General features: G+C 42.5%; 1 protein-coding gene across 7 annotated transcripts in view; it reads left to right on the top strand.

Moving 5' to 3' along the window:
* MYOM1 (myomesin 1) overlaps positions 1 to 17,506 on the top strand; it is a 169,673-nt gene that overhangs the window by 54,452 nt on the left and 97,715 nt on the right. For all 7 annotated transcript variants that reach the window (XM_075585274.1, XM_075585277.1, XM_075585276.1 and 4 more), the window contains 4 exons: positions 7,788 to 7,949; positions 9,227 to 9,368; positions 10,803 to 11,002; positions 13,707 to 13,763. In XM_075585274.1, the coding sequence (XP_075441389.1) occupies positions 7,788 to 7,949; positions 9,227 to 9,368; positions 10,803 to 11,002; positions 13,707 to 13,763 (561 nt within the window). The remainder of the gene's footprint in view (positions 1 to 7,787; positions 7,950 to 9,226; positions 9,369 to 10,802; positions 11,003 to 13,706; positions 13,764 to 17,506) is intronic.

Raw genomic sequence — 17,506 nt, 5'->3', positions numbered from 1 at the left:
TGACAATGTCCTTAACTAGCTCCAATAGAAGGTGTGTGTGTTCTAATTAGCAGGCACCACATAATGACATTGCCTTGATTCATTGGCTCACTGGCAAGAAAGTTGCCGGAGGAAACGAAAAGTGGGGCTTAGATAGGGTATCGCTACTTCAAAGCCTTTAGTGTTAAAGGTTTCAGTAGCATGGAGACACATACATTTGTCCACTAGTTATGTAATAGCTACAGTTAAATATATGGGAAAGCAGCCAGCAAATGTATTTTCAGAGCTCTTTTTGTAAGAATGAAACAGTCCTATTTAGGGATGCGGAAAAGTCATTTGAGGGATTTATACTCCCATGATGAGCTTCTTCAACCAGATGTTTTCTTAATCTGTACCGGGGGTGGACTTCCTCCGAAACGGAACCACAGGACTTTCTCATTGGCGAGGCCAGAGACCTTTTGTTTTTGTTATTGCAAACAAACAGAAAATAAAGTTAAGATGCCCCAGATGTCATGCCCGGATTTTATTCCCATTTCCCCACAGTAATGATACTATCTTATTGTTTATACTGATTTCTATTTTTTTTTTTAAAGGAAAAAACATGCAGCAAATACAAAGAGAAATGTCTCTGCAGCCACAGCTGAGAATAGTGCAGTCCAGCTCTGGAGGGCCTCTGGTTCAGACTAGGACTTGTATTATTTTAAACTTTTGCAGGCAAAATAAGCTACAACTACATAATTCATTTTGGCCACATGATGTCACTATAATGCCTTCTTTCAAGGGTGAAGTAGAATTATTAAGGATATTCATAAATGAAGTAGAAATAGACGTGATACCTTTTTTTATTTGGACTAACAATAGATATTATAAGACAAGCTCTCTCTCTTCCTCAGGTGCACAATGCTGATTTACAAAGGTTCCATGAGCGTATCAGGCCTGACCTGAGGAAGAGAGAGAGCTCTCGAAAGCTTGTCTTATAATATGTATTGTTAGTCCAAATGAAAAAGGTATAATACTGAAGTACTCAAGGATATTCATACACACAATACAGGCGAAGAGAAATATACAGTTCAATTTGTTCTGTATTATCTAAGGGCTTTCTGAAATAAAATGTGAGATATTGGTTTCTGGAAAAAAAATTCTCTCAGGGACAACACATTATTCTGCAGGTGATTAAAAAGTGAAAAAGTTTTGAAATGTAAGTGTTTGAATTGGGAAAATTTCTGTGATCAATGTGATTTTTTTTTTTTAAAAAACCTTAATAAAATATTCTGTAAATATCAGAAATAATAAATTGTGCTTATAAAATAAAATGATGTCCAAATCTGTCCTGATTTGGGGTTAAAAACAAAAATTCTATGGAGGGCCATATTTATTAAGTGGGGCTACTCCACGAGAGACCTTCCGGTGCTGGAAGACACCTCAAGTGACTGAACTTTTAATAAGGGTCTCATCCCATAGACCCTCTGAAATTTTAATTTGCAAATGTAGCAGTGCCCCTTACCTCTGTGCTGGGTAGGGAGGGGGGGCGAAAGGCTACTGCGGATGATCAGCGGCTGCGTGTGGCGATAGGGAGGGGGAGCTCTATTGCTCCGGAGCTCCGCTGTGGACGCCGAGGCATGGCGCCACCATTGTAGATGTGCCGTGTATGCGCATTGGAGGATTGCGCATGCAGAGGAGAGTCCGGAGTTGCGGTGGCCATTACCGAGTGATGCTACTAGTGTAGTAGCGGTGGCCATCTGAGGTTTTGCTCCGCAGGGGAACTACATTTCCCAAAGTGCTCTGGGAGATATAACCATGTAGGCAGGGTTAGCCAATAGGGCTCCACGGATCCCCTGAAGGAGATATTGCTACTTTTGGCACGCTTAGAGCGCAAGGCGGCAGTTAGAGCCAGGACAGGGAATGGGAAGGTAGGGTCTGGGTGTCGGTGGCACCCAAATTTTACCAGATTACCCCTTTAGGTCCCAGATAGGCCCCACTCACGTTCAGCTTGTGGTTGCTACAGGGAAAGCCCATAGTTGGGGACCTTTCCTCAGTAGCTGCCAATTGTGAGGATAAACATCAGCGAAGACGCCGTGCAGTAAATTGCGCGTCCGTGGTCTGGGACAAGATCACATATGTTAAGAGACTCGTAAAGGTGAGACCCTCCTACTGGAGTTCACCCCACTCAGAGGCGGACACCGTTGTGGACGATGCCATCAGCGGATCCGTGTTGCTAAGTGGGCCGCACTGGTGCTGGAGGACCCGGAAGGTACCTCAACAAAGTGCACCAACGGTTCAATGGTAGCGCTACCATACACACATTTGGGTGGGCCCTGACATTGGGAGAAGGACATCAGGGTAATGGTGCCTAGCTCCCGATGTACTTTGGGGACACTCATTGGTGGTACTGTATTGGGTGTGATATACTGTACATGGTACTGTGATATATGTTCAGTAAAGAATTATTATATACCAGAGTGTGTATTTACTGTTTGGGTCTCTGTGAGGGGCTTATCCTTACGCTGGGATCCCTCGCAGGTGGAGGCGCTGCACCGAGACGAGCAAGATATCTCCCCAGGCTCCCAGTGGCGGAGGTTCAGGCTTTCTGGTAGCAGCAGTACCAGTAGTCTCTTTAGTCAGGGGGAAAAAGGGTTACGCAAATAAAACCTAGCATTTCCACAACATAAACAAAGTCAAACAATGATTCTCACATTTAGAAGAGCTTTAGTTATACTAGTGGGAAGCTTCAAGAAGTAGGTGGTGGATGAAATGCTTTGATTTGCGAGTAAGACAGGATCAGTTTACGATATGGGAAGTCATTTCAGTAAACCTGCAAACTAACTTTCTCATGTGCAAAAACAGCTCCCATATTGCTTGCACCTTTTCGGCCATCAAATTTGTGCTATTACCATGCAGCAATGCAAAATTGTAATGGATTTTTTTTTCAAGGTAAAAGTATAATAATGTAAATTATCTAACGAAAATCTACAGGTTTTACCTATTTCATAATCACTGACGAATTATTCTCAAACTTCTATTTTTAAATCGAAACCTTAATACTGTTTCTACTAAGTTACCAATGTAAGCCAAGCGCAATAGGCCCCAAATGGCATATGCATATCTGAAACACAAGACAGTTGTGTATTTTTGGATGGTGCATTATTTTAGATGACTAGAGTGAGGAGCAGTGTACTCAGATGTCAATAATTGCACAAAGCTGAGGAAAGCATCAATATCACAAAACGAGGCACATCCAAGTCACTGCTCTTATTTAGGCTGCAGGACTGCTTCAAAATGAAGTTATCCCTCACAGCACATCTCTGAGCTGAGATTTGAAGAGCACATTCGGTAATTCCTCCCCCACCATGCATTCTATTGGATCCCCTATCCACTGTGTATTTATTTATCTAGTCACCTTATTAACCCCTCCCCGTATTCCATCTATTGGACACCACCTTCCCCATATACACTGCTTACTTACCTGGCTGCACCTTTAACTTTCTCCCAGTAGTTTGTTCAGATAGTGAAGCGCTAATTAGCCCTATTCCATTTGGATAGTGTTGTGTTACTTCTTAGCACTACAAATTCAGACCTAAATTGGGGAAGGCAGTGCTCACATTTTAAAGTGTGAATATTTTTAAGTAGTAACCGAGGAGGGAGAGGGTCTGAAGGGCCCTGAGAGGTTGGAAAGCTTGTAACATCAACTACTTGTACAGTAGGTCCACTAAAATGTATTATACCATTTACTCCCTCTCCCTCCTTTGTTACTACATGGAAGAAAGGACCAATACAGCTACCTACCCTTCTTTGCCCAATATTTTTAAGTGTATCTGGAGTGAAACAGGGAGTTAAACAAGTGTTGGAAAGTAAGTGGATTTCTGTCTGGGTGTTACTACAGCTTCATCTACAAGAAGAAAGTATTTCACATCTTCATGTCAGCTCCTTCCACTCCCACACTTCTCAAACGTTCTCACCGTGCACCATGACCCTTGCCTCACTTTAAGCTGCCATATTTTCTCTCAATACTTCACCTTACAATCTCACACCCATCTCATTTGCTCTTTCTTGACTATCTCCTCTTTCAGTACTGTATGTTCACCTTAACTTTCCTTCTTCTTCTTACTGCAACATCTTTCCTCATAAATGTGCTTTCTTTCTTCCAATATAAATTTCCTCTGCTCTTCTTACCTCCAACATTCTTTGCAATCTTGAACCCCACAGCTTCCTGCATTCACTTCTACCACCTTTCTTTGCCATTGCACATCGTCTTACAAGTTTTCATCTCATCACCTACAGTATACCTATCCCCCTTTCTCTATTTGGCAGTAGGACACATTTTCCAAACCATGGCCCATATCCCCACTTGCTCTTGCCACTTACTGCTATTGTGTTCCCTTTGTAATATATCTAAAAGCACAAACCCTCCCAAACTGGGTTTCTATCCCCTGCTTTCTCCTTTCTCTTCTTTTTTTGTGCTCCCTAAGGTGCTAGTTTTCTTTCTAACAAAATACTTGTGATTGACCTCTTCTTCTCTTACTCTCTTCAACTCTCTGCACTAACTGAAACTTGGCTCTCACATGCTGACTGCTCTGGAGGCAGCTGTATCCTGTGGAGGCCTCTCTTTCTCACACACCTCGCCCAATGGGACGTTTTTGGGGAGTGGAAATTCTGCAAGTTTCAGCTCCTGCATACACATGTGCTTCCCTGACATTCTCATCCATTCTCACTGTTTATCTTTTTTCTCCAATGCGCATTGCTATAGACCACGTAACTCTACATCCTCCTACTCCATTTTCCTTTCTGACTTTGTATCCTGGTTATTCTTCCTCGTCTCTTCTAACTCACTCAATATCACCCTGTCTCTCCCTTGCCTTTTTCTGCTACACTTCTAGAAAGCCTTGTTTTTTTTTATGCATACAGGCATACCCCGCATTAACGTACGCAATGGGACCGGGCATGTATGTAAAGCGAAAATGTACTTAAAGTGAAGCACGACCTTTTCCCCACTTATCGATGCATGTACTGTACTGCAATCATCATAAACGTGCATAACTGAAGTAAATAACGCATGTGTAACAGGCTCTATACTCTCCCCGCTTGCGCACAGCTTCGGTACAGGTATGAAGCCGGTATTGCTGTTCAGGACGTGCTGACAGGCGCATGCGTGAGCTGCCGTTTGCCTATTGAGCGATATGTCCTTACTCGCGAGTGTACTTAAAGTGAGTGTCCTTAAACCAGGGTATGCCTGTACTTCATTTTCTCAACCCCATAACCTACTAGATCCTGTGCAATCAGGCGTTCGCTCAGCATACTCAACTGAAACCACACTCACCAAAGTAACTAATGACCTCCATATTACCAAATCATATGGAAACTACTCCATTCTGATTCTCCTTAACCTCTCCTCTGTTTTCAATACAGTTGATCACCCTCGTTTCCTGCAAATCCTTCACTCTCTTGCATCCATGGCACTACCCTCTCCTGGTTTCCCTCCTAGCACTCTCGCCGCTCCTTCACTGTGTGTTTTGCTAAATCCTCCTCTACTTCTATGAGTCTCTGTTCATCCCCTACTGTTCTCTCTATATATACTCTTGCTGGGTGACCTCATAAATTCATTTGGCTTCTGCTGTCATCACTATGATGATATGGCTTCACACTATAAGTCACATATCACTGATTGCCTTTCAGCAATCGCTGCCTGGATGGCTCTTCGTCAACCTAATAAGCTGCACTCCAGCGGTCTTGTGAAACTTGGTAAAAGGTTTTATTTAAAGGAAATTGATGTCTCCGTCATACTTGGGGCCTTTCTCAAGATTTTGATTCATATTAAGCCCTCACCGATGGCAGGATCTGCACCCGTGGCAGCTGATAATTAACTTCTTAAAAGAAGCATCTCATTCAACTATTTAAGCCTATTCAGACTACTGACTCCAGATATTTACTGTCTCCCCATATACAGATATAGCCAGACTAATCTTTGTTTCTGCCAGGGGAAGCCGCGGCTCCCAGCCACGGGATCCCAGCTACGGGATCCCAGCCACGGGATCCCAGCCACGGGATCCCAGCCACGGGATCCCAGCCGCAACATCCCTGGGTTAGGGGAAAATCCTAGCTATGCGTGATCCCATTGGGAAGTTATGGAACACCCGCAGCGATGCCGGGAAAAGCCGCCATTGTCACCTTAACTGAAACCGCAGCTTTAGCTAAAGGAAGTCCGGCTACACCTGTATCACTTACATTGTAAGCTCTTCCGGGCAGGGTCTCCCTTTGCCGTATGTTATCATTTATTTGATGCTCTTATCCCCATTGTTTGTAATTTTGGAAAGAGCTGCGTACATTGTCGGCGCTATATAAATAAAATGATACATATATTCCAAGAATATCAGACCCCAGAAAACAAACGAGACTATATAGGAGGATAGATATACAGTTACTGCGGATGTAGAAGTCGAGGTCTCCAAAACAGAAAGTACCGTTTGTGAGTAGACACCACAGATTTGAGCGGAGTTTTATACAGGATAACATTTTACCTTATGTGGAAATGTACAGTGCATCAGAAGCCAGAGCGCTGAAGAAGTGGGACAAGAGCCACCACACATGATAAAGTGACTTTGTTCAGGTTACATATCATAGTCTGCGAAACCAAGCAAAATTAGAGGAAACAACTGCACCTTTAGTAATGTATCAGAGAGCAAAAAATAAATGCATTGCTTTCTGGGGACCTTTTCCTTTCATAAATCTGTCAAAGTTTTGCAGTTGGGAGACTTTTGTGTGCCAATTTAGTCTTGTGTTTTTGAGATCAGACATATGTGTGGCAGATTTGTGAGATTTCTGTAAATAAATATGTTAATGCTGCATCTACCTTTAGCCCTTATAGCCTGTGCAATGCGGCTGGCAAAAGTTCTTGGGAATCAATGTAATAAAGTAGATGGGAAGCTAACAGTGACACACTGACTATGTTCCCATTGCACGTCACTGCTCCTTGTCCGCAGCTTAAAGGGGCATTCCCACTGAGATCCCATTTGCACGTCACTGCTCCTTGTCTGCAGCTTAAAGGGGCATTCCAAGTTAAATTTATACCTATTTTTTTAAACATAGGTGGGAAGCACAGATTTACGAAGGGGAACCCCATTACTTTTATGCCTGGGGAGCACTGGTTCTCGTGAAAAATACCTGGGAAGGTGCCACCGTTACTTCCTGGTTGTTTAAATACCCCCGTGACGGATAACATTGCAACATCCGAATGGCCCAATTGTGGAGGGGGTTTTAAACATCCATTTTGTTTCCCCTGGTGGGGAGGAACTGGTGCCACCTTCCCCGGCACCAATTCCCAGGACTGAAATGAACGCGGTAAAAACGATTTGTGTTGAGGGGACTACTGTACAATGTGACAGAGCGGTGAATGACGCGGGGTGGTGGACCTCTGGAAGACCACACACATTCAACCACACTCGTGGGTATTTCATTTATTAATAGAATAAAGACGTGCAGTTGCAAATGTGAATGAAATGCAAATCTGTTTGATACACATACAGCAGCACAATGACAAACGAGCATTAACGTGTTTTGCAGGTTTACTTCAGACCATCTTGTGCCTTTAGTTTTTCAAACTCTTTAAGCTGTTTTTGTATTAGTGATTAATTACCACCCTGGAAAATATACAACAAACTGCACTCATTTCTTAGTGAACATGTGTAAACAACACAATGGATAAATAAATGCCACCACTATAATAATGCCACCCTGTACATTTATGTATATTAATATCATTTTAAAGTGATACATTATGACAACCATGTGTTATGCAATCTGCTTCCATTGTGTAGGAGTTCTCCTTACCTCTTCTAAATGGGCCAAAATGCACTGGAGTGGGGAGCAGGCAATGCTGACTCTGAACCATCTCAACAAAGAGGATGAAGGGCTGTATACTCTGCGAGCCGTCATGGGAGAATACTATGAACAGTATAGTGCTTATGTCTTTGTGAGAGGTAAGAAATAGGACGTTAAAAAGCTGATCTGGGGACTACATTATTAGACAATACCTTATGTATAAATATTACTCATGGTTTATACCAGTGTTTCTTTCCACAGTTGCATTATTCTCCTTGACAAACAAGCTTTCTCTCCCCCCCACCCCCCAATACAAAATTGATGCACCTGTATTTTTACCTATAGTACACATGTAGGTGCTACTATAGCATGAGGTCTACCTGGATAACTGTGGTATATCAAACAGTGGGTGTGGGCTACACTAGATGGCGCTCTGCTTCAGCTGGAGTAGCTGTAAGCACACTAGAGAGTAGCTGTAAGCACATTAGAGAGTAGCTGTACGCACACTCGAGAGTAGCTGTAAGCACATTAGAGAGTAGCTGTAAGCACACTAGATGCCCCTAACCTAAGTCCTTACAATAAAAACCCCTGTCCTTACCCTAAGCCCGTACCCTAAAACCGCTTGCCCTAAGCCCTGTAACAATCCTGATTGTATGCCTAACGAAAAGGCCACATTTCAGTTTCAATCAATCCTTCACTCAGTGTAACTTAGCACCTACAGTGTATCCTGATATCACTAAGGTAACATCAGTTTATTATTACATTTTTCAGCTCAGACTGCTGGAAACATTGGCAACAAATTATCACAAACAGGAAAGTGTTGCAAAGATCTTGCACTGCTTGGGAGGTGGGCTAAACCTGCTATAGAAATCAAAGGATGCTTTAAAACTCATTAGAAATGGCATTGAGTTGAATTAAAAAAAAATTAATTAAAAACAGTCCTTAGCTAATACTACAGAACTGATTTTATATATAAAAAAAAACATATACAATTTCACATGTTTTGATGCTTTAAGCACTGGGGATGCTTTCTTTGGACATCTGGTGCAATTTGTACACCACTTTTAATTTGATGCCCTAAATATGAACAGTTCCGTTCATTTCGAATGTATTCTAAAAAATAAAAATTTGCAGTCTTAAAAGCTAAATGTGCACAACTTCAGTAAAATAACTTTGACTTTTTACTGACATAATGGAGGGGTTCTGCCCCTCTCTGACATTGCTGGCTCGTCCACACACACACACACTCATACACACACACACACACATACATCTGAAGTACGACTTTGAATGCCAAGTTATTATGATGATTGTATCTGCAAGAATATTTTTGTGATTCAATTTGAAGGAAGCCTAAAGACTTTAATGTGGCAATACGTGTATATAGATGTGTGTGGTCCTGTTGGTGAGCTCTGTCTTCATATTTCTACACTAGATGCTGAACCTGAAGTGTCAGGAGCCCCAGCGGCACCGTTGGATGTCTCGTGCCTTGATGCTAACAAGGACTATGTCATTGTCTCTTGGAAGCAGCCAGCTGTTGATGGTGGGAGCTCTGTGTTGGGATACTTTATAGATAGGTTAGTATGACAGCTGTCCACACAGGCATTTGGCACCTGTGATAGACCATTTCAACTCTGTATCAAGGAAATAGATTCTGTACATGTTTTAAATATAAAAATGTATGAATAAGATAACACAGATTCTAAGAGTCCATATTAGATGGAAAAGCTATTGGCAAATATAACAAAGACAGACATGTGTTTAAGTGGTTACATTTTGGTGACTAGTACTTTCCTAAATCCCCAAAATAATGGGCATTTACACAGCTCTCCTAGTGGGAGTATACAGTATATAAGTATACATTTTAGATGTAATGTTTTGTCAATTTTGATTATTCCCCATTTTAAAATATATTTCTATTAACTATGTTTTTATTCTGGGTTGTGCACATGTACTATAGTCTCACTTATTTAAAATTGTACAAAGTCAATATGTGCAATGTACAATACAAGTGATACGATACATACATTGTGGATGCAAGGAACAAAGTACAGGAATATAAAGTTCCAGAGTATCTCTGAGACATTACTATCGCTTCTCGTACAGCAGGTCTCTGGTTCCTGATATAAAGGGCGAGAGTGCATGAACATTACGTCTGCTAGACTGACTCATTCATGATACGAAATGTTTTGTACACATTATCTTAAATCAAATTCTTTGTTTAATCTCAGTGGTAGTAAGGCTCTATTTTTATTCTAGTGGATTGAAGTTGGTTAAACAAACACAATTTTTTTCAATTACTTCAACACGATGCTGTGTTTGGGCCAATGTTGGTAGAGGTTTGTTTTTGGCCCTGGCATTCTGAAATATTGGGTGATATTTTGTGACTTTGTAACTCACAGATTAATAAATATTCTTTAGCAGAACATAAGTACATTTAAGTGAATCAACGTATTCTGCTCAACACCTATGGTACTATCAATGCTGTTGAAAGGCTCATATAAGAACTGAACCTGTGTTTAATAGACTGTCCTAGCTCTAGGGAGGGTGTCCTATTCGGAAGAGAACCAGTTAAGGGCTGCATTTCGCATTCACTACCTGCATTATCAACCAGGACATTTATTCCTTTATCCTCCCATACTTTGAGCATTTCTTGCTAATATGTACCGTGATATTATGAGTATCCTTTCTTCAAGCAAGATCCACATTGTTTCAACATATACATATTGGAACTTTTCATTATATATTGGTAGCACCGATTTATAGAACATTGTTCTTTTTTCTCTCTATTAAAGGTAGATAACACTGCCTAGTGTTCCATGTAATTTCCTCTAATAAATAGAATTATTAAGTGTCAAAAGTAAATTGTCTTCCCCTCCAACTAGACATTCACACCACACATGGATAGACACTGAACATAGTCTCAGAAAAGTGACACACATAGTTATGGGATAAGATGCCACAATCTCCCAGTTTTGTTTCCCTTATGTTGCACTGTTTGTTTCCATCAGGTGTGAGGTTGGTACCAGTCACTGGACCCAGTGCAATGACACACCAGTGAAGTTTGCCCGGTTCCCAGTAACTGGATTAATTGAAGGACGATCCTACATATTCCGTGTGAGAGCTGTAAATAATTCTGGGATAAGCAGACCCTCCCGAGTGTCAGAACCAGTAGCAGCTCTGGACCCAGCAGACAAAGCCAGGATAAGGAGTAAGAACCATTCAGCACTAATTAGAGTGCAATCTTTTTGAATCTGTAACTGACTCCTTTTACCCTTATTAACAGTTACAATTATAACACTCTTATTATGAGTAAGTCATATAAATAACTGTTGCCTCCGGCTGTAAGACTGCATATTATCTTATAATATTGCAATTCATTTTTGTCAATTGTTCTATTTTCGTATGATAATACTTATACATTGGCCATCAGGATCTAACACATTGTTATCATTATTTTAGTTGTTTTTTTTTTAACGTGGAACCATTCACATACAGTACACATTCCATCACAATTACAGATCTATAGTGTGAGGCAGGATTTACAAGTAAAATGTAACATGTACAGTAATTTTCAGTATTAGAAATGATCGTAGGGTAACCGATACATGACAAATTCTGTTTTGTACAAACATCCCACTTCTTCAGAGAAACATTTCATGGGAACATCCCATTTTTTTAGAGAGGTCCCTCTGTTGAACTGGGACATCCCATAAAATACAGCAGGACAAGTGTGCGGGTTAGGTCTGTTTGCCAACGTATTAAAGTGGAAAAGAAATCCTAAAATATACTATGAATTGTTTTCAGCCTAGTGACTAAACAGACTTGTTGGGTGTAACAGACTTTCATGTGAATACAACTGTGACTCATTCAAAGACATGGCACTTTATGGCAAGGGGTTATCTTGGGTGGAGATATGGCTTATCAGCATAGCATTGGAAGAGGTAAACAAAATAGATCTATATTAGCACTTTTCATGAAAATTTAAATAACAAGTACAGGTGTACAGGAGCATGTAAATCAGAATAAAGATCAAAACGGGAAGCAAATTGTTGGAGGAAGATATGAAAATCACTGTCTAAGTGAGAAGTTTTATTTTCATTATTTAGAATTGATATTGCAGAAAATAGCAATTTAGCTTCAAATAATTGTCACTGTGTGAAGAAGTAGTGGGGAATATACATGAGTTTAACTTGTTGATGATTAGATTTGAAGAGATGAGTTATACAGTATCAATCTGTATTGACAAGATGATTAGTGTTAGAGGGAAGTTAGCCAACAGTTTAAGGCGATTAGAAGAGCAGGGAAAATAATCTAACGTGGGCCTATACTGATAAGCATATCAATGCTGAAGGGAAATATGTGAGAGACCTTTGAAAAAAATGAAATGAGACTGTGGTCATTTAGAGAAAGGTGACAAATAAATAAGCTTCAGGACAGTGAGAGGTAAAGAAATGAAGAGCTGAGAGTTTGGTAAGGTCCAAGTTAAGTAGAAATACCACCATCAGGAGGAGCTGAGAGGCTGAGATGGTTAAAGTAGGATTTATAGCTATAGATTTTTGATAAATATAGTAGCGCCCATCAGCAGATAACCAGATAAATATTTAGCAATAAAATATTAATAATAGTAAGAATCTGAAAAAAATATCTTCCTTAACCTGACCTAAATAAATGGCACACAAGCATCTCACGGCTCATTTACCATTAGATAAATATTTCCGTCCAGACCTCACTTTGGCTTCTTAGACCTTACCCGGCGTTTTACACTGTGAAGCGCTATGTACATTAGTGGCGCTATATAAATAAAGACATACATACAGGCAGAAAATGAGAACAGGATATGTATTTGATATGTTTCTTCCTGCTGTCCCAATACCAACACTAGTCTAAGTCAATCAGAAGAGTCTCACTTTGAGGTGCTGCTCCTTGCACTGTGCATACACTACGTACATCTGAAATAAATACAGTGCTAGTGGATGTCACATCCCTGACACAGATTTGCCTCCCAAAGTTCCCCCAATAAAAGATACTCTGTATTTATTTTCTAACAGATTTCTGTTTCCTGCATATCAGTGTTTCTTTTGTTTTGGATATCAATCCCTTTTGAATGCTTTTGGTTTCCATCTCATAGTATATGTCCACACACACAATATTAGACAGCACAGTTTTAAACCACATCAAATACCAATGGAATTGAAAAACTTTTAGCATGTTTATGTTCAGTAAATACAGGCTTAGTACCGTAAATGAGACAAAATGGAAATAAAACTACTTAGCTCTGTACCACTTTACACATATTAATGCAATTTTAATAGAATAAAGCTTTAAAATGATGTTTCGGAGTAAATTAGGATTTATAATTGTGATGTTTCTACAGTAAATATTCCATTAATTATCTAAAAATCAAAATCCTCAGTGGAATGTGTAAAAGTGCTCAAGACCGGAAAACATTTGAACTGGAAGGGATAATATTTTTTGACACTAAAACAAAAGGACGTAATGCTGATATTGGGTTTCTTACTATAACTTTTTGCAATGTTTCACCCTGCCTCACTGTTAATTTTACAATTAACCCCCCTTTGCCCCCTGCACCTTCGCCCCCCCTGCACACTGCTGATGGATGGTCCTATTTATCACTATCCCTTTCATCCATGTATTGCCCTGTCTGCTCATTCACTATTCCCTCTGCCATTCTTCTCTATCGTATCTGCCTTCTACTGTTATCTGTTTGTTTACATATGTGTTTCAAAATCTTGTCTTATAATATCAATTGTTAGTCCTAATAAAATAAGGTATCACATAATACTGAAGTACTCATTTACTTTGCACCACCGCAATTGGACTAACACGGCTATTTCTAGTTAATCCAGTAAATATGAAACATTTCTCTCAGTTAACGTGTGTTTGTTCTTTAGGTCGTCCTTCTGCTCCATGGACAGGACAAATCATTGTGACTGAAGAAGAACCTTCAGGTAAATACATTCCTACGCACCTCATGCCACAGGATTCCTACACACCTCATGCAACAGGGTTCCTACGCACCTCATGCAACAGGGTTCCTACGCACCTCATGCAACAGGATTCCTACACACCTCATGCAACAGGATTCCTACACACCTCATGCAACAGGATTCCTACACACCTCATGCAACAGGGTTCCTACACACCTCATGCAACAGGATTCCTACGCACCTCATGCAACAGGATTCCTACACACCTCATGCAACAGGGTTCCTACGCACCTCATGCAAAAGGATTCCTACGCACCTCATGCAACAGGGTTCCTACGCACCTCATGCAACAGGGTTCCTACGCACCTCATGCAACAGGGTTCCTACGCATCTCATGCAACAGGGTTCCTACACACCTCATGCAACAGGGTTCCTACACACCTCATGCAACAGGGTTCCTACACACCTCATGCAACAGGATTCCTACGCACCTCATGCAACAGGGTTCCTACGCACCTCATGCAACAGGATTCCTACACACCTCATGCAACAGGATTCCTACACACCTCATGCAACAGGGTTCCTACACACCTCATGCAACAGGCTTCCTACGCACCTCATGCAACAGGATTCCTACGCACCTCATGCAACAGGATTCCTACGCACCTCATGCAACAGGGTTCCTACGCACCTCATGCAACAGGGTTCCTACGCACCTCATGCAACAGGGTTCCTACGCATCTCATGCAACAGGGTTCCTACACACCTCATGCAACAGGATTCCTACACACCTCATGCAACAGGGTTCCAACACACCTCATGCAACAGGGTTCCTACGCACCTCATGCAACAGGATTCCTACACACCTCATGCAACAGGATTCCTACACACCTCATGCAACAGGGTTCCTACACACCTCATGCAACAGGATTCCTATGCACCTCATGCAACAGGGTTCCTACGCACCTCATGCAACAGGATTCCTACACACCTCATGCAACAGGGTTCCTACACACCTCATGCAACAGGATTCCTATGCACCTCATGCACCAGGATTCCTACACACCTCATGCAACAGGATTCCTACACACCTCATGCAACAGGGTTCCTACACACCTCATGCAACAGGGTTCCTACGCACCTCATGCAACAGGATTCCTACACACCTCATGCAACAGGGTTCCTACACACCTCATGCAACAGGATTCCTACACACCTCATGCAACAGGGTTCCTACACACCTCATGCAACAGGATTCCTACGCACCTCATGCAACAGGGTTCCTACGCACCTCATGCAACAGGATTCCTACACACCTCATGCAACAGGATTCCTACACACCTCATGCAACAGGATTCCTACACACCTCATGCAACAGGGTTCCTACACACCTCATGCAACAGGATTCCTACGCACCTCATGCAACAGGGTTCCTACGCACCTCATGCAACAGGGTTCCTACGCACCTCATGCAACAGGGTTCCTACGCACCTCATGCAACAGGGTTCCTACACACCTCATGCAACAGGGTTCCTACACACCTCATGCAACAGGATTCCTATGCACCTCATGCAACAGGGTTCCTACACACCTCATGCAACAGGGTTCCTACACACCTCATGCAACAGGGTTCCTACACACCTCATGCAACAGGGTTCCTACACACCTCATGCAACAGGGTTCCTACACACCTCATGCAACAGGATTCCTACACACCTCATGCAACAGGGTTCCTACACACCTCATGCAACAGAGTTCCAACATACCTCATGACACAGGATTCCTACGCACCTCATGCAACAGGATTCCTACACACCTCATGCAACAGGGTTCCAACATACCTCATGACACAGGATTCCTACGCACCTCATGCAACAGGATTCCTACACACCTCATGCAACAGGGTTCCAACATACCTCATGACACAGGATTCCTACGCACCTCATGCAACAGGATTCCTACACACCTCATGCAACAGGGTTCCTACACACCTCATGCAACACAATTCCTGCGCACCTCATGCAACAGGGTTCCTACACACCTCATGCAACAGGGTTCCTACACACCTCATGCAACAGGGTTCCTACACATCTCATGCAACAGGATTCCTACACACCTCATGCAACAGGGTTCCTACACCTCATGCAACAGGATTCCTATACACCTCATGCAACTACACACCTCATGCAACAGGATTCCTACGCACCTCAGCAACAGGGTTCCTACACACCTCATGCAACACGATTCCTACGCACCTCATGCAAAACGATTCCTACACACCTCATGCAACAGGATTCCTACACACCTCATGCAACAGGATTCCTACGCACCTCACGCAACAGGATTCCTACACACCTCATGCAACAGGTTTCCTACATACCTCATGCAACAGGATTCCTACACACCTCATGCAACAGGGTTCCTACACACCTCATGCAACAGGATTCCTACGCACCTCATGCAACAGGGTTTGTTCACACCTCATGCAACAGGATTCCTACATACCTCATGCAACAGGATTCCTACGCACCTCATGCATCAGGGTTCCTACACACCTCATGCAACATGATTCCTACACACCTCATGCAACAGGATTCCTACACACCTCATGCAACAGGGTTCCTACGCACCTCATGCAACAGGGTTCCTACACACCTCCTGCAACAGGGTTTGTTCGCACCTCATGCAACAGGATTCCTACACACCTCATGCAACAAGATTCCTACACACCTCATGCAGCAGGGTTCCTACACACCTCATGCAACAGGATTCCTACACACCTCATGCAACAGGGTTCCTACACACCTCATGCAACAGGGTTCCAACATACCTCATGACACAGGATTCCTACGCACCTCATGCAACAGGATTCCTACACACCTCATGCAACAGGGTTCCTACACACCTCATGCAACAGGGTTCCTACACACCTCATGCAACAGGGTTCCTACACACCTCATGCAACAGGGTTCCAACATACATCATGACACAGGATTCCTACGCACCTCATGCAACAGGATTCCTACACACCTCATGCAACAGGGTTCCTACACACCTCATGCAACACAATTCCTGCGCACCTCATGCAACAGGGTTCCTACACACCTCATGCAACAGGGTTCCTACACCTCATGCAACAGGGTTCCTACACACCTCATGCAACAGGATTCCTACGCACCTCATGCAACAGGGTTCCTACACATCTCATGCAACAGGATTCCTACACACCTCATGCAACAGGGTTCCTACACACCTCATGCAACAGGATTCCTACACACCTCATGCAACAGGGTTCCTACACACCTCATGCAACAGAGTTCCAACATACCTCATGACACAGGATTCCTACGCACCTCATGCAACAGGATTCCTACACACCTCATGCAACAGGGTTCCAACATACCTCATGACACAGGATTCCTACGCACCTCATGCAACAGGATTCCTACACACCTCATGCAACAGGGTTCCAACATACCTCATGACACAGGATTCCTACGCACCTCATGCAACAGGATTCCTACACACCTCATGCAACAGGGTTCCTACACACCTCATGCAACACAATTCCTGCGCACCTCATGCAACAGGGTTCCTACACACCTCATGCAACAGGGTTCCTACACACCTCATGCAACAGGGTTCCTACACATCTCATGCAACAGGATTCCTACACACCTCATGCAACAGGGTTCCTACACACCTCATGCAACAGGATTCCTACACACCTCATGCAACTACACACCTCATGCAACAGGATTCCT

The sequence above is a fragment of the Ascaphus truei genome, chromosome 2 (genome assembly GCF_040206685.1).
Source record: "Ascaphus truei isolate aAscTru1 chromosome 2, aAscTru1.hap1, whole genome shotgun sequence".
Lineage (NCBI taxonomy): Eukaryota > Metazoa > Chordata > Amphibia > Anura > Ascaphidae > Ascaphus > Ascaphus truei.
This window is presented reverse-complemented; position numbering and strand designations above follow the sequence as displayed.